The following is a 24,497-nucleotide window of genomic DNA, read 5'->3' on the forward strand; positions in this document are numbered from 1 at the left end:
ATCTCTATCCCGTTCATGTTGCTGACTGCATGCGAAGCTGGCTATATTTCTACCTTTGGATTCTATGAATCAAGTGTTATTCTAGATACCCGTAGCAGTGCTGGGCACAGAGTAGGTGCTCAATAAGTATTTACTGAATGATTAAAAGGTGTCCCTTTTCTCTTAAGCTAGCGGCTCTTGGTGTCCTCTACTCTACATTCCAAAGAATTCTAGGATTTTGTCAAAATCTCAGTCATTAACAGCTAGGGAAAGCTGGCTCGACTTTACTTCAGATCCCCAGCGTTCACCTGATGGCAACCCCAAGTAGTCAGTGTGAGAAGAACTGTCTTCTCTGGGTCCTAAACATCAGAGCTATCTCAGTTAACAACAAAACATCGCAGGTAGTAAAAAGACTTTCTGGCTTTTGTGTATGTATATGTGGATTTTTTTTTTAATTTATAGAAGAATTTTAGAAAGGCAGTGGGGAAGAGAAAAATGACACCGTTCTAATTTAAATGGATGCATCAGAGAAGAATTTTGTACCACAAATGATGGCTCAATTAGAATTGGCCTCTACTTAGGGCTCCTGGGTGGCTCAGTTGGTTGAGCGTCCAACTTCGGCTCAGGTCATGATCTCACAGCTGTGAGTTTGAGCCCTGCGACTGGCTCTGTGCTGACAGCTCGGACCCTGGAGCCTGCTTCAGATTCTGTGTTTCCCTCTCTCTGCCCCTCCCCCGCTCACGCTCTCTCTAAAATATATAAACATTACACTAAAAGAAAAAGAAAAAGAATGGCTTCTACCTATTTGGAGTACACCAGGGCAATACGGTATTTATTTGTTTCTTGACCACTGTGAAGAGTTCCATCTTCAGAGATCTCTGGAAAACCTTCTTAATGGCATGGTATGACTTAGCTGTGCAGGGCCTCTGTTGTGAAGGTCATAAAAACATCACCTAAGAAATGTGCTCAAGTAAGTGGAAAGCTAAGTTAGAGAATGGGAGTGATACATTCTCTGATACTGCAAGAGCTTCAAGCAATTGTGGAATGAGATTGCAGGAAAGTGGAGTTCAACCTGTAAAACATTAGAAGGGGGACCGATCGAACATTCCAATATTCGCTGCAAATAAAAAACACAAACGCATTTGCTGTGGCCTTTTAAAATGTTGCAAATGTATTTTGTCTTGGAGATCGGCTTACATTAATTCTTGAATCTTCGCTTCCAATTTTTGAGCATCAGCTCCACAAAATTCAAAAATCTGTTCACAAATACACAAAGGTGAGATATTTATTGGTTCAAATATCACAAAGATGTTAAAGCTTGGAGGGGTTTTTGTTTTTGTTTGTTAAGTTATCCTCATTTCCATTGTCTGAAAAATACTTAAAATATAAACACACAACAAACCCATTACATTCATGATGTTTCAATTATTTGGCACCTTTTCAAAATTGTTTATGCTAATATTTTGCCAGGTTTATATAATTCTCCATAATATTCTTCTAAACTGATATCTCAAACATAGAATATGTTAGAAATGAGAAAACTCAATCATCGAAACCTCTCAGAGCCTTTTTGCATTGGTCTTGAGAACTTGTTAATTCATAAACATGATTTTCTGAAATCAAATGACATGTGATTTCCCATTCCCTGAACTTTGCCGCAGGTAATAGTATTATAATTAATTGGCACTAAGAAGCACATTTTCTTTTCAAATTGTCACATCTCTGACTCAGGGTGTATTTCATAGTGGATGGTATATTTTGTTTGGAACACTTTTTAGTAGTATCTAATGGGGCATCTGTCAATGGGCATCTTATATTTGGTGAAGTACAGAAGTTTAAGACTCTTACCATGCATTATCACTTTAGTACCAATTACATGAAGTGGTTGTAGAGAAGGCAGAGTGTGGGTAAACTGAGGCTGGGATTGGCTGAAGATTTGAGTTTCCAGTAAGGAAGGTTTCAGCAGCCAGAAATGGTGTTAGGCCTTTGGGGCAGGGGTTGGAAAATTCTAGAACAATTTCAATGCTCAGTGTATTGCAGAGAAGAAACTATATCTGCTTCTAATGATTCTGCTTCTCCAGGCAGCATCACTCTATCTGGGTGCTGCCTGGGGGTATCATGGTTTATTCTATTTCTTGAAAGTAAACCCCAGACTTGTGACTCCATCTTGATCCCATTTCACTTACCGGCTTGCTCATGAATCCATTTCCATAACAGCAAATTGCTCTTTTGAGTCTTGAGAATAGAGTCACCTAAGTGTGGGTGCAGAATTTCACGATTTATCTGGGTTGCCTGGTTTGTACCCATTTCCTCTATAAATAGTTCTCTTGGCATTGGCTGCCAGGGGAGGAAGGCGTCAGAAAGGATCTGCGAAAGTGTCTCTTTTCTAAGAGTCAGACAGCAGCTGGATGGTGGCTATAGACATGAAGAGAGTTTCAAAATCCTCTGAGACCAGAGCAGGTATCAACACAACAACTCCTGGCAAGAACACAGGCAGAGCTTGGCCACTTCAATGACCAGACTTGGCCAACAGTTTTCCAGTATATTTATTTCCAATAAAATATAAATTTTATCAATTTATATTCCACCAGCAGAGGATGAATGTTCTGGGTGTTCCATATGCTTGACCACACTTGGTGTTTATTGCCAGTTCCTTTCCATGTTAGCCATTCTGGTGGCTTTAGGGGATATTAAATTTGCCACCGAATTTCATGGATTTTACTTCATCAACTTTCCCTTGGACTTTAATAAGAGCTTATAACTTGTCTGTCTCCAGTCTTGTGCCCCTTAGTTCCCTCCTCCCCCTTGAAGCCCGAAAACACAAACCAGTCATGCTCTCCTTCTTTGTAAAATTCTTCAGTGTTTCTCCACCACCATAAAATCCAAGGTCCTTACAGGGGTTCCTTGATTTTGTCTTGTCTACCTCACTGTTATTCTCCACCTTAAGCTCTGACCTTTAGCAACACTTCACAGTTGGATTCATTTATTTATTTAATTTAACAAATATAATAAGCATCTACTATGAGCCAAACATTGTGAACATACCAGACAAAAATCACCCCCTGGAGCTCATATTCTAGTGATAATTTTATACTATTGTATTAGTATCAAAAAAATCCTGACATATTCCCATGCTATTCTGTAATTCTTGCTTCTTCCCATTTCTCACCCGTTAGTCTTAACCATTCTTCAAGATTTAACTCCACAAGTCTTTGTGATCTCACAGAACCTATGAATTCCACTGCTCAGGAGTTGATGTTATGTCTACTGCCATTGACCAAGGATGGGGCCTCTGCCTTATTTTTTTCCTCTATATTTTTAGTATTTAGCTAGGAACCTTATACAGAGTAGGTCTTCTGTTAATGGTTTTAGGCCTGAAGAGAGTTGAACTAAGCTGATTTGTGATCACTGAAGGACAGACCCAAGACTCTAGGGAGTGTTAAATTTCAGAGACTAGGTGTTATCTGTTTTATTCTTTGTCCAGTTTGCCAAAGGCAAATACTATGTGTCTGTCTAGCATGGGGCTTTGCATATAGGAGCTTCATAAATGTAGTTAATGAATGAGGAGTGGCTTAGTGATAGAGCTTATTATATAATAGCTTTCTTTTGAAGAGCTCTATATGCAAGGACACTAGCATACAATTTTTGCACAGAATGTTTTCTCATTTTCAACTGAATGTTTGCTTCAAAGGCCTGAAGCATTAGGAAGCAACGTTTCATTCTCTCTTCTCAATGTCTTCAGTTTACATGCACCGTTGCCATCTGTAATGACCACTAATGGAAATGATGAGCTCCAGTTGGCAGAGCCCAAAGGGATATGGGGTGGCTATCCCTGCATTACACAACCACCTATGTCCACTAGTCCCTTAAAAACATCTTTCATTTTGAAATTTTTAAATAAAGATTTTATTTTTAAGTAATAATGACACCCAATGTGGGGCTAGAGCTCATAACCCCAAGGTCAAAAGTCGCAGTTCCACCAACTGAGCCAGCCAGGCACCCCTCATTTTCAAACACACACAAAAAGAGAACAATAAAGTGATTCCCCATCCCCGCATTTACCCATCACCCAGGTCTAAACAGAGGCAGGGTTTTTTGCTGTGTTTTTTTTAATGCCAAAGACATTCAATCACTTACAAAAAGTATATTACTGTTAGTGAGAAAATACAAAGTGTCCAGAGACAGGGATCCCTTCCTAACAAATGGACTTCTGAGAGTATCCATTAAGGAGTCTAATGATGCATACATAGACTAATTACAATAAAACACTCTGGCCAGTTGATAGGCAATTAAGAATACTGAAGTTAGCTTTGGAGCAGCTGAATGAAAGCTCAGCAATTTTCCAGACATCTTTACTGAGTTAAAAACAACAACAAAACCCTCAAAGCAACAGCAACAATAACAACACAAACAAAAAAGCCCAAACAACCAACCTACACAAGACACTTTTTGGCAGATGGCTCTAGAGATGTTTGTACAATCCAATTTTATAAGCTGTGTGATGTTCCTTTTCTTAACAAAGGGTTTGCTAAGGCATTATATCTTATTAATGAGATAGGAAGAATATATCTAACAAGAGAACGTTTAACAGTGAGTGCCTCCACCTATTGAGAGCTAGACAGTCTTAATTACTTTTTGATCCCATCTTGGTCTGGCTCTCTGATTCAACCAGACCCATTCCTTCCCCCAGAACCATCTGCATCACAATGCAGGTGTTTGCACACTTCCCCCTCCCCGGGACTTTCACAACAGGTTGCGGGGCATGCCTTGCAAATGCAAGTAGCTCAACTGTGGTTTTTGGAGTGTGGCAAAATCAAACTAAGAAGGCAGGGCCTCTTGGAAATAGACTGTTTTGAACAGCTTGAATTTATATGCATTTGGATTCAAGAAAAAAGCGTATGAAAGTAATCTATTATCTAATTTTTTCAAATGTACACTTGCCTTCTTCTCAACTTTGTTCCACTAGTGAGATTTCGGTAAAGTACGAACTTACTTTCATTTTCTTATAGCTGATTTAGAAACTCTGGCTACATATCTGTTTCTTAAAGCACTAGTGGCATAAATAATGACTAAAGTGCTTTTCTTCTTCTGTGTTAGGGGGTTGACAAATGTTTTTGTAAAGGGCCCAATAATACCTATTTTAGGCTTGGCAGGCCAGATGGTGTGTGTTGAAACTACTCAAATCTGCTATAGTAGTGTGATAGCAGCTAAAGACAGTAAGTATTTAAACAAATGGACATGTCTGTGTACCAGTAAAACTTTATCTACGAAAACTCGTGGAGGGTCAGACTTGACCCTGGGGCCATACTTTGCCATCAATTGAAGGTGTTGGACGGACACATGAAGCTGTTTGAGAGTTCATTACTGAGTACAATGTGGTTTTCTGTTGAAGTGGGGAAGGAGCATGAGTCTAATGTTGTGGGAATTTATCGTAAAGCCACACTGAGAATAAGGAAAAGTGATTTTGGTCTGGCCAGAGGAGATGCCATTCGGCCCATTACTCAAAGTATAGAATGAAAATTTCTTCATGAGGATAATAATGGTTTTGGAGTCATTGCCTTCAATGACCTAATGACCTATACTTGGCATGTTTCCATTGGAAAATCTACTCAACTGTCCAATATTGGGAAATTCCTTCACTGACTTTTCCCCAAGTTGAGGTGAGCTTATCAGTTGAGCCTAGACAAAGGAATGAGTTCATGATTATCCCCTCCCTTTTTGGGGGTGTTCTGCCCAAGGGACAGGTCTGTTTTCCTTGCACTGTCCTTCTTTTTCTGGAAAGCACATCTGAAGCAGGCCTAAAGTAGGTCTGGAAGGCTACCACCCTGTGTCCTCACTTTTGGAGCTTGAGAGTTGTGAAAAGCAGCAGTATCTCCTTCACTTAGGTGGGTGAGTTTCTCCTCTGCAGCCCAAGATTCTCCCCTAGGCAGTCATCTCAAAATCTAGGCTTCAAGGAAATAGTAGGAAGTCTGTTGATATGAGTCCACACCATGTTGTGTATTTAGCACAATTTAGCGCCACTGCTACTTACAATAAAGGTGATATCTTGATTTTCCACGTGACTATTTGAGAAGCGTTAACACAACAGATCTGGTTCCTTATTTCTTGCTTGTCTCCAAGGCAACCATGATTGATTCTTCACCAACCCCTCAGGGAATGTGTCCCTTCCCCCACCAAACTGTTCTTTGTATTAGTGATTGATGATTTTGTTATATATACCTGGAGTGATGGACCAAGCCCACTGGCTTGCTTTGCATAAACATCAATATTGATGTTGTGCACCTGGTTTTACTATTGGGGTCCTAGTCTCCATTGTCATAGCTGGTTGTGTAGCAATGACTGCCTAGCAAGAAATGTCCATGTGACCAGTCCCCACATAAAGTCCTCAGACCCTGAGACTCAAAAGACCATACCTAGGCGGAGACAAACCACATGTGTCCTTGAAGTTCATTGCTAGAAAGAGAGAGAGACAGAGACAGAGACAGAGACAGAGCACACCTATGTGTTCCTAGCCAAGGAAGAACATCAGAAGCCTGTGCTGGACCCTTTTGGACTCTACCAATGCTTCTGCTTTGTATTTTTTGTTGTAATAAATCTCAGCTATAAGTAGAACCTATTACTGGGTCTTGCGAGTCCTTGTGGCCAATCACTGAATGAAATATTCCTATATTTCAAGGATTTAAAATTTAGAGGACAGGGCTAGGACAATGTTGTAAAATTTAAGGGGCTCTGAGAACTCAGTAATCAAGAGAATTAATATTTTAATGGTTTTTTTTTTAATTTATTTTTGAGACAGAGAGAGACAGAGCATGAGCAGGGGAGGGACAGAGAAAGAGGGAGACACAGAATCTGAATCAGGCTCCAGGCTCTGAGCTGTCAGCACAGAGCCCGACGCGGGGCTCGAACTCACGGACTGTGAGATCATGACCTGAGCTGAAGTCAGACACTTAACCGACTGAGCCACCCAGGCGCCCAAGATAATTAATATTTTAATAAATATTTTAAAAATCCATAATGAACAAAATATCAAAAATTCAAATAAAGACAGGATTCCACCCTATACTTGCAATTTCCTGCCTCGCTTGCCTCACCCTAATCCCTGCCCTGGAGAAAAGAGGTATATAAGTAATTACTGTCTTTCAGTTGCTAACACCTAGAGCACTATCCTTAGCATTAGTGTTAAATGGTGATAAATGTTTGCTGCCCATCTCTCTCTCTCCCCCTCCATCTCATTTAGTTCTTGCCCCTTCCAGTCTATTAATCTGTGCCTATGTATCAGCTGCTTTATGGGGCTGAGTAACTTCTTTTTTGGATCTGTACCCTTCAGAGCCCTGAACACCATGTGAGAGTTTTGTTTTTGTTTTGTTTTTTTAAATTTCCCCTGAGGTGGAACCCCTCTGTGTCTACCTAACACAGTCCTTAACAGGTTGAATATCCCTGGGTAGGTAACTCTCCAATGTTAAGATGACTTAGCTTAACTGGTCACTGTAGTTATTCAAAGAGTTTTAGAGGTCTCTCCTAACCAGTGTTTCCAAATTTCTATTTCGTCGTAAATTTTCAGGAAGATTGGTGCACAGATTATGGGGCTCTAGCAATAGCCGTATTTTATAGCATGTACCAAGTCCAGTGCTAAAGTGCTTTATATATCATCACAAATTTTCATGACGACAGTTCAAAGACACATGATATAGTCCCTATTTCACAGAGAAGGAAACTGAGCTCAAGGTGGTGAAGGCACATAACCAAGGTCATCCACGAATTAGAAGCAGACCTGGGATTCAACCCACAGCTGTCTGATTCCAGAGATGACAAAAACTACTCACAGACACTCTTTTGGGCTTGGCTCAAGTATTGTTTTTTATGAATTTGAACAGTGAGCATTTGGGAGGACCACCTTCGGAGGACCAAGGACCACCATCCTCCTCACTTCCTATTTTCTCATGTATTGTCCTTGCCTGGCCCTTGAAGATTCCAATCCTGTCCTCCTTCAAGCATACCACGGTGCTGCCCATTGGAGATTCTTTTCATGTCTGTACCTACCTCAAGGAGGGTGTCTGTTGGAAATGACTTCTATAACCTCAGCAGGAGCCCTGCTGTTCACAAGCAAAGGAGCAGGAGTTCCTCCCACTAGATGTGAGCCTATGAGCTGAATTATTCATTTGTAAATAACTCACTTATTAGCATCCATGCATCCGTATCCCATTGTTCTTGGATTAAAGTGTTTTGAGAAGCCATTTACTCTCATATCAAAGAATGAAAGATGGAACCAATTTCGATGTTGGATAAATTTAAGCTGTTGGCCAAGAGTTGCTAAATCTTTGTTACTCTTCTTTTCTTTTGTTCCATTGACATATGTCAACTTTGGTCTGGAAGCAATGTTATAAACCTGGGGGATCTACTGATGGGCTTCAGAGGCTCAATGAATAACTAATATCATATTCACATTGCAGCTTATGTGTATATGTGTACTTTTTTTTTTTACTTAGAACAGAATACAGTGTAATATTCTGGTTAAAAAAATCAGCCAAAGTTTTGGATGTCCCATCTGAGAGCCACCACAGATTCTTTTTTTCTTAACCACAGTTAATCTTACTGGAACAGGATGTGATGTCCCACGTGAAAACACTAAGGATTACAGCAGGAAGGAACAATCCCACTTTATTTATTACCTGGAATTTGCTTTTGCTGTCCTTTACCCTAATACTGTAAAATAATTACAGCTGCTGTTTATGGTACAACCCTGCTAGATGACCATCCAAATCTGCATAAAAACTTCCAGCATCACAGAATGCCCATTAACTGCAACCCTGGGTCATAGTTACATAGCTTTATCTGTATTAGTTTTTTAAAGTTTTATTTGTTTATAGTCTATGTATTTTGAAAATATTTGAAATGAGATAGAATCAAGGGCAAGATAAAATAACAAAACCATTAAAGCACGATTCAGTATGGAGATGGCAATTAGGGAATTCCAGGCAACTACAGATAAGGGAGGCTATTGTATTTGAGTCAAGGAAGTAATCCTGAGATTATTGGCAGCAATAGAAAAAGAGAAACCCAAGGGATTCCTTAAGCCTTCTGATCTAATGCAAGGGAGTAGATCAAGGGAGGCAAATATTCTCCAAACTCTGTCTATGAGGAAATAATCACAAGGCTTTTTACACAATGTACATTTTAAAAGGCATAATGGACAGTGGTTCTTTGCCAGGTGTTTTACCAGAAATGTGAGTACATTTCTTATAACATCCCTTAATAGAAACTGGACTCAAAGTTGTTGTTTTTTTAATACTAGATAAATAGTACTTAACTGCTTCCATAAGTTAATTTTCAGGTGTGCTGTCCCAGATGAAAGAGAGATGGAAGGAAGTGGTCTCAAAGAAGTGAATTTAGTTTTTTTTTCTACCCTCAGGAGAACAATGAATGTCATTCCTAGTCAATTCTACTGAGGAGGGAAATTCACATAGATGGGTCCTATCACATGGCCATGCCCAATTTTCTCTGGTTCCATTGATTTTTCCTGTGCAGACCATTGCAAGGTAGAACCTGGGGGTGATTTCAGAGGTCTCAGGTTTTGACTGCAGCTCTGGATACAATAGTAGAAGTGGGGACCCTGCAGAAGCCCTAGATGTATGCTCAGATGCCAAATGCTGGGGACTGAGTGAAAGAGGTAAAAAGATTTGCAATACTGTCTCTTTAGGATCTCCTGCCCCCATTTTTTTGCTGTTGTCTTTTGCACAGAAGATTGATATTCTTTGTTAAATGGAAGCCAGCATTGTAAATATTTTCTGCAGGTTTACAAATGATTTTTAAATTGATTCAAGTATGAATCTTTCTGGAGATACATGCAAAGCTCAGAAGTAGACTTACTTGTATATTATGACATAAATGATCTCAAGGTTTTGTTTTTGTTTTTTGAAATAACTTCATAACCAGGATGCTAAGTCAGTAATATTCAATGAGACACTCAATGCTCAAGAAAATATTTTGGGACAGGGGTATTCATTTTATAATCAGAGGCTGGCTACCTGACTTTGGAGTTAGAAAATAGGGAGGTGGATCAGCTTAATGCATTGTGTCATTGATTCAGTTAATTTTATTCTCCATTAACTAAGTGGCATAAAATTTAAAATCAAGATCCTTCACGATGCCTAAAATACAGGCATTTTGTTCCATCAATTCAAAAGGGATCCATACCCTGTAGAAACCAGTTAAGAAATAATTGAATATAAGAGGTCACCCTACCCCCAACTGTGAGTTCTTCCACCTACATACAGAACTGAGACTAAGCAAGGCCAAGCCTTTTCTCAAAAGCATAGCTATGGATTTGCTCAAGAGCCTAGACACAAAGTCAATTGAGACCCCAAAGATTTATTTCATAAAACATAGAACAAACTGTTGAATGGCAGCAGATCTTAAGCGCTATCATCAGCAGGAGAGATGAAACCAGACAGCTGTTCTGAGCTGGAGAGAAACTCTCCCTGAGTCAGACTGACATGAGGACAGAATCAGAAGGGGAGGCAGAGCAGACAGGGATGTAGGGCAAAGACATCAGCCTTCATTTATTCATTCACTTGCTTACTCACTCATGAATCAAACACAAAATGAATATTTTCCACCTAGGGTGGATTTTTCTAGACACTGACATGAACTCTTCTAGGTACTGGAGATAGTAGGACACAAATACATGACATTAAGGTCTGGGTCAAACATAAATGGGCTTGGAAAGGTAGACTTGGCCAAAATTATGGAGAAATTTAAATGGAAGACTTGATTAGGAGGGTTTAGTCTTGATTCTGCAGACAACAGAGGGGAAGGGGTATCTAAATTTAAATAAGGGAATGACATACATGGAACTATGCCAAGCTCTATTTGGAAAAGAGAACAGAGCTATGGTGTGAACTTGGAGGTGAGAGGGGCTATTGTACTTGTTCATGTCAAAGGTCATTTACAGCTGGAACTATAGGTAAGGATGAAATTACTAAAGGAGAAGAGGTAGAATGGGAAAAAGAACCTTAGGAAACACTTATATTTTGGGACAGCAGGAGCCAAAGGAGCCAAAGGAGAGCTTGGGGAAACATCAGGGATGGAAGCCAAAAGACAAGGAAATTTCCAGAATTAGAAGCTGATTAGTTATGGTGCTTTTGTATAACCAAGGAATACAAGGATTGAGAAATGGCTATTTGAATTAGGTGCTGAAAGAGCCTTGGAGACATTTAAAAGAGCAGATGAAGGAATAAGTGGAAACTTCGAATTGAAAGCAGGAAGTATATTCTACTTCTTCAAGAATTAGATCATGAAACAAAGGAGAGAAGTCTGAAAGAACATTAATTTTGTCCTTAGAAGTTTTTGGTTGCAAGTAACAGAAAAAACAACCCCAGGTCTACGTAACTCATGGAATCTATGGGAGTAGTTCAGGCTTCAGGCATGGATAGACTCAGGGTTCAATCAGTGCCATTGGTATTTCCTGGTTTGACTCTGCTTTTCATTGTATGGTGGCTTCATTTTCAGGTTCTCTCTGTAGAACCTTCAGCTTCATACAGCTAGCTGTAGTACCTTCAGCTTCATATCTTCCCAAGTTCAAACAAATCCAATGAAATCGAAAGAGAAGGCTTTTACCTAGCTGCTTAAGCCACATCCTAGGATTAGCTCTGGTTGGGTTTAGATTGGCTTGACTGGAGTCAAGGGCCCATTCCTGATGGGGACGAAGTTCACTCACAGGTCTAGCCATGGAGATGGAGCCCTAAGGAAGCACATGGACCAAGGATGGGCAAGGGAATGGTTCCCTGGAAGAAAATCAAAGAACTGCTGATAGAGACTGAAGAATGGCTGGCGGTGGCAAAAGGGACTGTCCCAACACCAGGTTTGAAAAGAGAAAACTGATGGATAGAGGCCTGGGGCACAAGGGAGGGAATTCGATCAAGGTACAATGGATGAAATCCATTTGAAAAGGAGGATGCTTTCTCATTTCCGAGATGGAAGAGAAGGAGAGGATAACAAAAAATGACACAAAAACAATTTGATGTGCGGTGGTGGGGAGGGGAGCTGAGGTGCATGTGCTCAGTAGCTTCACTTTCAAGTAAACACTCAAGAGGAGTGGTAGGTAGTGTTAATTCTTTTTGAAAAATTATTTAAATCTATCGCGCCAATTCTATTATGGTAAATACGCAACAAATAGAAGCTGAGAATCAAATCCTACACTTAGCGTATCAACTACTTTCATTCTTTATATAGTAGACACAATCTTCACAAGGTTTAAGCATGAATGTTTTTGCTTTACATATGTTCTTTCTAACGCTTTAAATTGCATACTATTTCAAGTAGATGTATCACAAATCAAATCACTGACCAGTTCCACGAGAAAAGACATGTAGTTTACTTTCGTATTTTATTAGAAGTAATGCAACCATTACTATGTACTTAGCTGCTTATTTCTCCTGCTGGTATTTCTGTAGCAAAAGTTCCCCCAAATGGGATGATTATGTGAACGGGAATATACAGTTTGTTCCTCTTAAGCGTGTTGCAAAGTCACCTTTCATAAGGTACGTACACTTGTCAGTGTTCCCAGCCATATGTGGAATTACTAGTTTAGTCACCCACGAAGCATTTTAGACATTTTACTTCATTAACATCTTTGTGATAACAACTACCCTAACGTGCGAGCACTGACGCACATCAGGATGGGTCTACGAACTTGAGTCACGTAAATTCATTTCTTTTCACAACACCCTGTGAGAGGAAAAACTTAGGATCTTTGTTTTTACAGATAAGGAACCTAAGATCCAAAGAGGTTCTTAAGGAAAACGCTAGGTAGTGATAGAATGGATATCTGAACCACAGAAACCTGCAACGAGAGCCTGCACGCTCAACCACTAGCTACACGGACTCAGGATTGTTTTTGATTAACATTTTCCCAAGTGTTGCTAACAATCCGTATACATTTGTGTGAGAATTTCATCGTGTCCTTTTCTGTAAGATTCTTTTTTGATGGGTCTGCCCCATCAAAAGGGATATTACAGGGATAGTAGTGGATATTTCTTACGGATTTGGAAACCTCAGATGGTCTGAATGGGGAGATTTTTTTATAATTCATGCATTTTTTTGTATGCCTTGCCAATATGAAAAGTTCAGAAACGAAGCATCACGTTGCTAAATATTAAAAATAAATGCAGTTGTTTCATCCACCCAGGATACCCCAGGCCTTTTAAAAAGATTCTGATGATTCTATAATTCAACTCTGCCAGTTACCATGGAAACATACCTTCTGGGTTTGCTTGAACATCTGAAATGTGGGTACTGATCTGATGTGATAAGTTTGGGCCAACTCCTGGGAAAGGAAAGAAATGGCATGAGGTCACAATTTTGGTATCCTCTCTCTATACAGAGCCCAGAACTTGGTGACTTCTCAGGAGGCATGTCTGAAAACCCAGGGACAGTTAACACTTTATTGATTCTCCTGCCAAGCCTTTTTCTAACATGTCTTCAAAGCCTCCAGGAATGTTACAATAGAAAATGGCTGCTCCTCACATTCCTGAGGCTTCTCATTCCAGAGCCCTAGGAGAGGGCTGGGAGATAGATGCCAAAATAGAACAGATGCTGAAGGATGAAACGAGCTCTATTTAAAAGAAATTGTGAGGGGTGCCTGGGTGGCTCAGTCGGTTAAGTGTCTGACTTTGGCTCAGGTCATGATCTCAGGGTTTGTGGGTTCAATTCCCACGTCCGGCTCTGTGCTGACAGCTCAGAGCCTGGAGCCTGCTTTGGTTTATGTGTTTCCCCTCTCCTTCTGCCCCTTCCCCCCTCGTGCTCTGTCTCTCATTCTCTCTCTCAAAAATAAGTAAACATTAAAAAAAATTAAAAAAAAATAAAAGAAATTGTGAAAGATTACAGAGGAACCTCAGTAGAACCCAATATGGAGACAGCATATTGCAAAAATAAGGAAGAGTAAAGGTATCCTTATAATGCACACTTGAGACATGGGGTGATATACTGGTCTTACATTTTAAGTAAGGTTTACAGGTCTCTTTCTTGTAAGCCCTACTCCCCACTTCACTGCCCATCTTTGTGAAAGATGAACCAAAAAAAAGCAAATATATCAATTATTTTAATCCATTACAATCTGCTCTTAAATACCCGTTTTTATCTTGTTTAGAGTCCAAGGAAAATTAGCCACCCACAGGATCAACAGAATTGGACTTTTCTCTCTAATATACCTATCATTTTATGGGGTGAATCTCTCCCCTGCTGCCTGTAACACACACACACACACACACACACACACACTAAATTATAATTTTCATGATCACAGCAATGATAATAAATTACTGTTAAAAAAATTGTGTATTTTGTTTCTCCTTAAAAGGGAAAGAGTTATCATCAAAAAGGCAGACAATAACATGTTTTTGTGAGGATGTGGGGAAATCAGAGGCCTCATGACACATTGCTGGTGGAAATGTATGGTGCAACTGCTTTAGGAAACTCAACAATTTCACCCCTAGATACATACCAAGAGAAATGAAAATACATACATAAATGCTTATACCAGTATTACTCCTAAAAGTCAAAAGGTGGAAACAACCCAAATGTCCATCAACAGTTGAATGGCTAAATAAATAAAAGGTGGTATATCCATACAATGGAATATTATTCAGCAATGAGAAGGAATGAAGTATTGATACATGGAGGAACCTTGGAAACTTATGCTAAATGAAAGAAGTTAGTCACAAATGACCACCTGTTTGATGATTCAATTTGCATGAAATGCTCAGAATAAGCAACTCTATAGACAGAACGTAGAATTACGGTTGCCCAGAGTTGGGACAGAAGGAACTGGGGGTAACCAGGAGAACTCCAAAAGTGTTTGCTTTTTTTTTTTTGAAGTGGTGAAAATGTTCTAAAATTAATTGTAGTGATGGTTGCACAACTCTGTTAATATAAAAAAAGGACAAAGAGATAATGATCCTAGATGTGTTCTGAATGCATAGTATATGATTCAGTTTAAAGGGCACTTAAAATCTGTTGCACTTTGATAAAGCTTGAAAGAAATGGGCAAAATGGAACTTCTAGTATGTTCTGGATGCTATGTCATATATTTTATGTATTTTATCTCATTTTATATTCCGTGAAGTATTATTTGCCCTGTTTTACAGTGAAAAAAACTGAAGTTTGTAGAGTTAACTGATAAGAGGTCACAAAACTATTAAAGAAAAGAGTGGGTAAATAACAGATTTTTTTTGTTATTCTAAAGCTCAAATTCAATCCAATATGTGCAAAGATCACTTGTTACTGTTTTTTCCTAGTTGTAAATGAGCAAATGTTAGGAAGAATAATTTTTGGGGTACCTTGTATATATTAATGAGGCACATTTAAAAAAATATATTTTTTAAATGAGAGAGAGAATGAGTGGGGGAGGGGCCAACAGAGAGGGAGAGAGAATCCCAAGCAGGCCCCGTGCTTGGCATGGAGCCCAACCTGGGGTTTAATCCCATGTCTGTGAGATCATGACCTGAGCCAACTTTAAGAACTGGATGCTTCACCGACTGAGCCACCCAGACACCCCATTAATGAAGCACATTTTGACTAAGGGCATGAGGTTGATTATTTTGGGGGAAGGAGAGGAAAGGAGGCTCTAGGGAGGGACAGGAGAGAAGGATTTCTTGGAATTCCTTGTGATGTTTTAAAAAACCCACAAAAACCATAACCATAGCAAGAGGAAAGCAAGATATAAATGCATTGAGCTGGGTTTCAGACTTTGATTAATAATATACTACAAGGGTGAAAAACACTTTTCACCTTGAGCCCAACACCACCCAACTGGTATTGTCTGTGTAGAGCCAATTCTGCTGAGCAGGGTAAATGGAGAAAAATGTTGGGATTGAGGAGTGGAGTCTGCCATAGTAAGGGAGGGGAGGGAGCAGTGGGAGAGTCACATACTTGCTGGGTTTTGTTTTTAAAATTGATACAAAACACAAGAACATTACGAGGAAGTTTACTACCATTTATCATGGAAACATCATGAAATTGTCCTCAACTTAAAATTGATTATATAATCACTGAGGTGCTATCAACGATGCAGCATTTGGATTTTATGTATCCCCACAGAAGGACTTAAGATTCTTACCTTAGAATCGTCCACATCCACATTAGCAAACATTACATTTTGGTATTGCAGAGACATTGCCTTCAAATTAAAAGAATAAAAATTCCCTATTAGCTTAGCGTTAATACTAAATTACATACTAGAATTACACAGTTGTCTTTTGGCAAAAAACAAACAATGAGCAAAAAGGTTGTTCGTGAGAGCTAAGCATCACTGTGGCATTTCACTACAGGCTAGAACTGGAAGCACCAAAGTCAAATATGGGATGATACAGGTCAAGCAAAGATCAGCGGCAGAACCAGAGTCTGAAGAACCAAACTGAAGATCAGAGTTTCAAAGTTAGGAAAGGGCACAAAGTGAAGAAATGATGACATGTATGTGGTGTGTCCAGATGTACCCTGCAGGGTGAAGGGACGGATAGTAGCTTTTTCCTGGGGTGGCAAGAGGTGGAAGGCTGCTTTCAGTGGTCTTCAAAATACAGGTCCCTGAGGGGCGCCTTGGCGCCTCAGTCAGTTAAGCATCTGACTCTTGATTTCAGCTCAGGGCATGATCTCCCAGTTGGTGGATTGGAGCCCCACATCAGGCTCTACAGTGACAGTGCAGAGCCTGCTTGGAATTCTCTCTCTCTCTCTCTCTGCCCCTCCCCTACTCATGCTCTTTCTCTCTCTCAAAAAAAGAAATTAAAAATTACAAAAAAAAAAAAAATTACAGATCCCTGAACCAGATACCCAAACTCTGCTTTGACCTTCACCTCTTGCCAGGCTTTTTGGGAGGCTCTTATGACTGAGATGATACAAAAATATGTGTGTCGACCCTTGGCCTAATTGCTTTGTGCTTTTATTGACATCTTCCATGCTCTACTATGTACTGAAACTGTACTTCCCAGGATCCTTTGCCAGCAGTCTTCTATGTAGGTTTTGCCAATGGGATGCATCTGGAGGAAAACAGAAGGTGTGAAGAGGGAAGAAACAACTCTCTTCTGCTTCTGTTTTGTTCTGAAAGCATCTCTGGCAGCAGTGGTGACAAAGGTGTTGGTAGTGGGTCTGGGGGTAGTAGATGCAGCAGCAGCAGCCTGTAAATATCAGCTCTTGGGTTGTTTTTTTTTTTTTTTCTTTCAGACAACTGTGTTCATACTTTAAGGGCACTTAATAGCATCTTGGTTTGTTTGCTTTAACATCGTATCTCAAGCATTTCCAGTGACCTATTTCTAATGGGACCTCTCTCTGACGGGACCTCTCTCTGATCGTATGGGGTGTCCAGAGACAGTGGAGACAGGAAGAAATGCAGCTGTCACCGGGAGCTGCTCCCACTGAGAAGCAGGAAGCAGCATGACATGGATTAGGTGGATATGTGCTGAGGTCTACTGCAGGCAGATTCTCTCCAGTTGTTTGTTCATGGATTGTGACTGAAGTGGGAGCTCCTTCTTCAGTGGCCCATCAAGATTGTGAAAACGGAGAAAAACTCTTAGATAACAGACACAAAAGCCTTGGGGATTTCAGAGTATTTTTTTATATAAAAAAGCTGATTTTGGTCAGCAGTGGCTCAATGCCTGGCAGGAAAATGGTGTCACCCACAAACTCTAGGGCAATTGTCTTGCACTTTTCGAGTTTGAAGATATATGGATGCTCCCCAACAGGGGTCATGGGAATAGGTTTGAACTATGTGGACATCTAATTCTACTTATGAAGGTTTCAGAGCCTTGCAAGTCTATCAGGAAATAGGGAATATGGCAGCTGTCATTTTGCATCAAGTAGCACCCAGAAGTCATGGCATAGATATGGGTCTTTGCTAGGTCGGGGTTCCCCTATGGACATTGTCTTTCCTTATTATCTCACTCCATCCACCTAGGACCTCTTCTCTGCCCTCAACAACTCTTCCTTCTGCTCTGTTCTTCCTCGTATGCAACGGTCATCTGTTCTGTTGGTCTCAACTCTAAAGTATCTCCTAAATTGGATCTTTTCTTCTTTCTCCAAAACCACTGCCTGTCACTGAGATTGTCATCACTTTGGGTTACCCGCTTTCGGTCTTTCTAAACCATTCTTATACAGCACTGCTAAAAATATTCTCTAAAATCGCTATTTGACCATGGCAAAACCCTTTTAAGAACTTCTGTTTTGACTATCTACAACAACTCATTAAGTTATAACACAAGATCTTTCTTGATTTGGCCTCAACTTTCTTTTCAAAGCTCCTTTGTCTCCACTTCTGCTACATACACTGTAAGTTAGCCTCACAGACCACTTGCCTTCTCATGATCACATCATGTAATTTCTAAAGAAATTTATAACCTCTCCTTTCCCAGAAATGCTCTTATCAGGGTTCTAGGTCTGGTGATCCTCTTAACTGCACGTGGTAGAAGAAATCCAGGTCTCCACATGGCCTTGTAAAGTAAATTTTATTGGAATACAGTTTGCCTGTTCATTTGTGCCTTGCCATTGGATGCTTCTACACTACAACAGCAAAGCTGAGTGGTTATTACAGAGACCATATGGCCTGCAAACCTGAAAAGATTGACTGTCTTTCCTTTACAGAAGTTTAGCTGGCTAACTTCCATTCCACCTTCCCGCAGAGCCTGGAAAGGAAAAGAGGTAGAGATTCCTCGGACTCCCTTGAAGCTGGAGTTCTGGATGCAAATTGCTCTTATCAACAAGATAAATGTAGGAGAGACTCGGAAGTCAGAAGTGAGAAAGCAGCTACTTTCTCCTTGTTTTCTTTGTCTTCTTGTCTTTGGAAAGCAAGACTGTGGGTATTGGGAGTGGTTGTGCTGGAAGCAGCAGCAGAAGCCAAACTCAGGATCTGGTGCCCGGACATCAGCTTTCTGGACGTCCAGAGGCACCTGTGGCCACAGTAGCCTCCTGATCCTGGTTCTGATTCCCAACTGCTGCTCTGTTGCCAGTTTGTTTTTTCCTCCAGCGGTGGCCTCCCATCTATACTCACTTCTGATTGTGGCGAACTTAGGATCCCCAAAAGTGGGTCTATGGTGTTCTGAGTCATTCTTATTCATCGAATCTTTCAATAATTTTATAAGCAATTTATTCCTTGTATTAACATTCTTTTCTGTTTAGGGACTCCTGGGTGGCTCAGTCGGTTAAGTGTCTGACTCTTGATCTTGGCTCAGGTCATGATCTCATGGTTCACGGGTTTGAGCCCCATGTTGGGCTCTGTGCTGACAGCACAGAGCCCGCTTGGGATTCTCTCTCTGCCCTCTCACCGCCGCCCCCATGCTCTCTCTGTCAAAAATAAATAAACATCAAAAAAAATTCTTTTCTGTTTAATTTGGTTTCTGTTGCCTGCTTTGATCTTTGACTAATAAAGTGACCTAGAAGAAGGGAAGTCTTTTCTCCATGCCTATTATACGCACCAGTTTGAAAAAATTACACACATGGTAAATGACTACATTATCATGCAAAAGTTCAAACATCATAAGAAAAATAAAGCAATCCAAATTTAACACCCTTTCACTGAAAAAAAACCGTTCTCTGATATGCATCCTTCTGTTCCCCTTTTCTCTACATATATGTGGGTTTATATATATGCACATACATATATGTGTCTATTTTACATACATGAGACCATACTATATAAATTTTTCCACACTGCACTCTTTTTACTTAATGCTATGTTGTCTTGGAGATGATGCCATCATTCCATATGGGTCTACTTGATTCTTTTTAACATCTGGATAGTATTTCAGTATGGACATGCCAAAATTTATTTTAAAACTATATTTGCATTAGTCTGGATTCCAACAGGAAACAGATGGCACATCATTTGGGGAGGTTTATCTCCAAAGGGATAGCTATAACTATGAAGGTAGAAATGATGTAGGAAGAGCTGCAGGAGCCTGGACAGAACAGTGGCACAGCTGTTAATGCCCTTATGGCAAAGGTATGACAGGGAAGTTACAAAGCCTTAGATTTCATTGCACTTTCCGAAAATGCCCCATGTTGGCTGTCGGAATTTGATCAGCTTTGACTTTGTGGCATGTGAGTATATTTATACTCTGGAAGCTGAACATTGAAGGCTTTCTTTAAGTTTTGAGTATCAGGATAAAGGGGACTGTGAAATAATAAAATGCTTCTTCTGGATATTCCAAGAATTTTAGGTAGAAAATGGATGTTGAGGTATCATGTAATCAATTTCTCTATTTGAATATAGGTTTATTTTATTTTATTTTTTAAAGTTTATTTATTTATTTATTTTTGAGAGAGAGAGAGAGAGAGAGGAAGGGGCAGAGAGAGAAAATGTCAAGCAGACTCTGCACATCAGTGCAGAGCCCAATGTGGGGCTTGAACTCATGAACCATGAGATCATGCGCTGAGCCGAAACCAAGAGTCGATGCTTAACTGACTGAGCCACCCAGGTGCCCCTGAATATAGGTTTATTTTTAATTAAATGTCAAAAGACTGTGATTAGAATGAATTCAGGTGGATTTAAGAGTTCAAGCTGAAATGGTAGAAACTTTGCTGAAAATAAACCAGAGTGTTTTCAGTTGTGTAGAGAAATCAAAACTTCTTTAAATTTGAAGAAATAGTTTTCACAAAACTGACCATAAGTGAAACTTCTGCATGATGAGGAGAAATGAAAATGCCAAGTTCTTTCTGTGGCATGTGATACCAAAAGTAATTAAAAGTTAAAACTTTTGGGGCGCCTGGGTGGCGCAGTCGGTTAAGCGTCCGACTTCAGCCAGGTCACGATCTCGCGGTCCGTGAGTTCGAGCCCCGCGTCAGGCTCTGGGCTGATGGCTCGGAGCCTGGAGCCTGTTTCCGATTCTGTGTCTCCCTCTCTCTCTGCCCCTCCCCCGTTCATGCTCTGTCTCTCTCTGTCCCCAAAATAAATAAAAACGTTGAAAAAAAAATTTAAAAAAAAAAAAAAAAAAAGTTAAAACTTTTAAACGGGGCAACAAGGAAATTAACTAGATGAAACATTGTATAGACATTAAAATGTTAATTTACAGACCCTACAAAAAACATGAATGAATGTGTACATGGAAAATAGACCTGAATATAAATATATGATTACAACTAAGAATATTTTACTAAAACATTTTATAAAGTAGATCAGACATGAAAGGAACATATAAGACATAAGTTTTGATAATAGGGTTGAAGGATGGGGGAAGTTTATCCTTTCATATTATAGTTAAAAATAAGTATCATGTTTTTCTATAATCTATTCCAATATTTGGAAGTTATGAACCCTGGAACTTTGGTAAAATGCCATTATTACGAATAATCCATTCATTTGTACAACTGTACTCTTTTGTACATCTAGATTTTCCTTGCAGAATTATCCATAGACAAGTAGTATTAATCTTCTGGTGTGTGTACTATGATCTAAATAGAGATTGGTATATTAGCTTCAGGATAATCAGGATACTTCGAGAAGTGATTCCATATGGCTCATAAATGTAAACTTTTAAGATTTACTGAAAAAATTATTAGGGGATTTAAAATTCCTTCTAAAATTGTGAAATATACATAGATGATACTTACATGAACAAGAGGATAAATCCTTTTGCAAGGACCACACCATTTTGCTGAAAATTCAACCACCACAAGTTTGCATCCAGCAGCTTTCAAAAATCTGCTAAATTCATCCTGAGACCAGAACATAAAAGAAAAAATATGCATAATCACTAAATCTCAAAAAGCCTTGCAGAGAATAAATGTTCCTCATTTATTGAAATGAAGAACTTCAGTTCCTGAAAACCTTAGCGAGGTACCCCACCCTATCGTTCTCAAGGGGACACACCTTTCCTAAATGTCCCTGAGGTCACATATATTGATCTTTGCAAGTATACATAGGTGGGAGTAAATCTGCAAAAAGTGATTAGGAGTGTATTTACCAAATGGTGGTTGGTAATGGTTGGTTGCCTCTGGGGAGAAAGTGATAGTGGCCAATGAGAGATAAAGCGTGGAGGGTAGTGGTGGATGGTTGTTCAAGCTGGACATCTAGATTTGATTTTTTTAAATAAGGGCCTAAACATGCAGTAGTGGTAAAATTTAAAAGGAGAGGAAGTAATCTAACACCTTGAATCATTTCTTGTTTTGCTTTTGTTTTGAAGGGAAATCATTACCAAAGCTGTTGTCAAAAACCGTATATTTAAGGATTTGGCATGCTTCTTGTTGAATGTCTTAAGCGAATTTCCCATCAGCTGTCCAGATCACCTAAGTAAATGTTTCCTTTCCTGGAACCTCAGATCATTTTATCTGAACTTCCTTGCTTTACGAACACTGACTGTCCACACGTTATTTCATGCATGGCTTCTCTCCCCCAACAAATCCCTACAGAATTCAATCCTGATTCACTCCTGAACCTCCATGGCCTCTGACTGGGCACATTACAGTATGTGCTCATGGGGTGTTTAGTTGATGAATGACTTGCTAATATATAGTGTTCTGCTCAAGATTTATTTTTCCTTTTCTCATTGGAATTACAATGATAGTAACTAATTTACTCTGTGCCTGGTGTTCTCTCCCTTAATCTTTACAACCACCCTATTGAGTGGGTATTATCTCCATTTTACAGATGAAAAAGCGAAAGTTTATTACTTTCTCTCAGTCAACCAGTTGGCAAATGGTGTAGTTGGGATTGCTAACCTAGGCAGCCTAACTCCACAGTCCATTTCCCTCACCACTACACAAACCTACACAAAATCATCTCCTGAGTTCTTTCTAGTTGTGGGGCTCCCTTGCCCTCTCACTGGCCCTAATTCCATCATGGGCTCATCCCCTCGACCAATCATTAAGATGGGATCACTAATTAGATCAAGTCAAGCAGTGCCTATCACTGGAATTAGGGATGGGGTTAATTGCATACAGATGGCACACCATTCTGCAGTAAGAGAATCTTAACAATTACGTTGCCATTTGATTTAGTTTCAAGCAGGTGAAACGGATGACTTAAGGAAGATACACTTTCTTCCTTTACCCATATTCCTCTAGGGGAGGGGGTACTTAACTCCTCAGAGAGCCATGCCAAGCCGCAATTTCTCACTTGCTTCTGAAATCATGCAGTAGATGCCATCCTCACAAGCCCTCAACACCCTCACGTCTGAGTAGGTGCTAGGATGTAAACTGGCCTCGCCAGATCTATGAATTTGACTTGGCTAAGTTCTCTGAAGGGAATACCCCCATAGGGTACATATCGACTTGACATGTACCTATCGAGACCCATGCTGTGCCAAGTAATGGATACACTGCTAGTATACAGCTGTGGACAAAAAACCAGACAAACTTTTCCCTGCCTTCGTGGAGCTTACGTTTAGAGGGGGAAGCCGATGGTAAAATCAAGAAGTAAAATATGTAGTGTGTTAGTGATCGTTGCTGATAAAAGAGGAGAAAGATAAAGCAGGAAAGAAGGAAATGAGCTGGATTAGGGTTGTAGTTTGGGTGGCCATGGTCCGCCTGGAATAGAAGGTGACATTTAAATACAGACATGAAGGAGACAACAGGCCCTCAGGAGAGGTCTCCAAGGAGGAGATGGGGGAGGGCTTCTCAGGGGGCTAGTGAGACCCTGGGTTATTCTGTGAGATTCCCAGAAAATCAAAAAAAGAAGTACCAAAGGCATTGGCCAATGTGTGCTATTTTACAACATTTTCTCATAGCAAACTACACAGCGATGCCTTCTTTCAATCTGGCCAGCCTCATTTTCGTGACCTTATATATAGCTGCATTTGGGGAAAATGTCAAAAGTCTAAGTCTGAGGGTGTTGACGGATGGCAAGCCCAGGCCCTATGCCTTCCCTCTTCCCTCCAGGTTCAGGTCCTCGTGTAACAGGGCCTGACGTCAGAATGTCTGGGTTCTAATGCCCACTTCACTCCTAAACGGAGTAGGACCATCACCACTCTTAAAGGCAATTTTCTTCTTTGTAAATAAACAACTCTCCCTGGCCTATATATGCATTTAGGTTCTTGTGGCAGTAACATTGGACAATGGATAGAAAGTGATCTTATAAAACACCACCTAAAGGATTGCTGATACTATTGGCTGTCATTTTCCTACCCTAATCCCTAGGCAGGTCTGAGGTTTCTGCTCTCTCTGAGAATAAGAGAAATATGTGGACTTTTACTTTCATAGAATGTTCCAGGTACAACAAAGGTGGAATCAGTGGGATCAGGCACAGGATGGGATGTGTTAGGAGTTGGTCTGGATCCAGCTAGAGTCAGAGCAGGAAGTGAGAATCAGAGAGGGACAAAACCCTTCTGATCAATTTATCCCTTGGCTACACTCCAGATAGTGCCATCCCTCGAGCACAGAAAGGAGAGACATAAAAAAATCTCCCCTTGCTACGGAGCAGTGAAAGAATACGATTAGGGGAAATCATTCTTAGAGTTTATCAAGTCTGTTCTCAAGGTGGTTTCTTTTGAAATATCAATGAAGCCAAAATAAATACTTGCCATGTCTTTAATAATCTGAACCAT

At 40.0% G+C, this 24,497-nt stretch overlaps 1 protein-coding gene across 1 annotated transcript; it reads right to left on the reverse strand.

Annotated features, from left to right (window-relative positions):
• Window positions 1-1,172: 1,172 nt before the first annotated feature.
• TXNDC8 (thioredoxin domain containing 8) lies at window positions 1,173-24,497 on the reverse strand. The gene is made up of 5 exons (XM_047099517.1): window positions 24,474-24,497; window positions 21,568-21,672; window positions 16,094-16,153; window positions 13,238-13,303; window positions 1,173-1,235 (listed from the first exon to the last, which is right to left on the reverse strand). Exons 1-5 carry the CDS (start codon window positions 24,495-24,497, stop codon window positions 1,173-1,175), a joined length of 318 nt encoding a protein of 105 aa, XP_046955473.1.

This window comes from Lynx rufus, unplaced genomic scaffold (genome assembly GCF_022079265.1).
Source record: "Lynx rufus isolate CCGP_SWC_20201006 ecotype Redwood Valley unplaced genomic scaffold, mLynRuf1.p SCAF_10, whole genome shotgun sequence".
Taxonomy (NCBI): domain Eukaryota; kingdom Metazoa; phylum Chordata; class Mammalia; order Carnivora; family Felidae; genus Lynx; species Lynx rufus.

Coding starts and splice junctions, on each gene's coding strand:
- TXNDC8 (XM_047099517.1), bottom strand. CDS start 24,497: ATGGTTCAGATTATTAAAGACATG. Junction 21,673..24,473: donor TTCAGATTATTAAAGACATG/GCAAGTATTTAT, acceptor TTCTGGTCTCAG/GATGAATTTAGCAGATTTTT. Junction 16,154..21,567: donor GGATTTATCCTCTTGTTCAT/GTAAGTATCATC, acceptor TTTAATTTGAAG/GCAATGTCTCTGCAATACCA.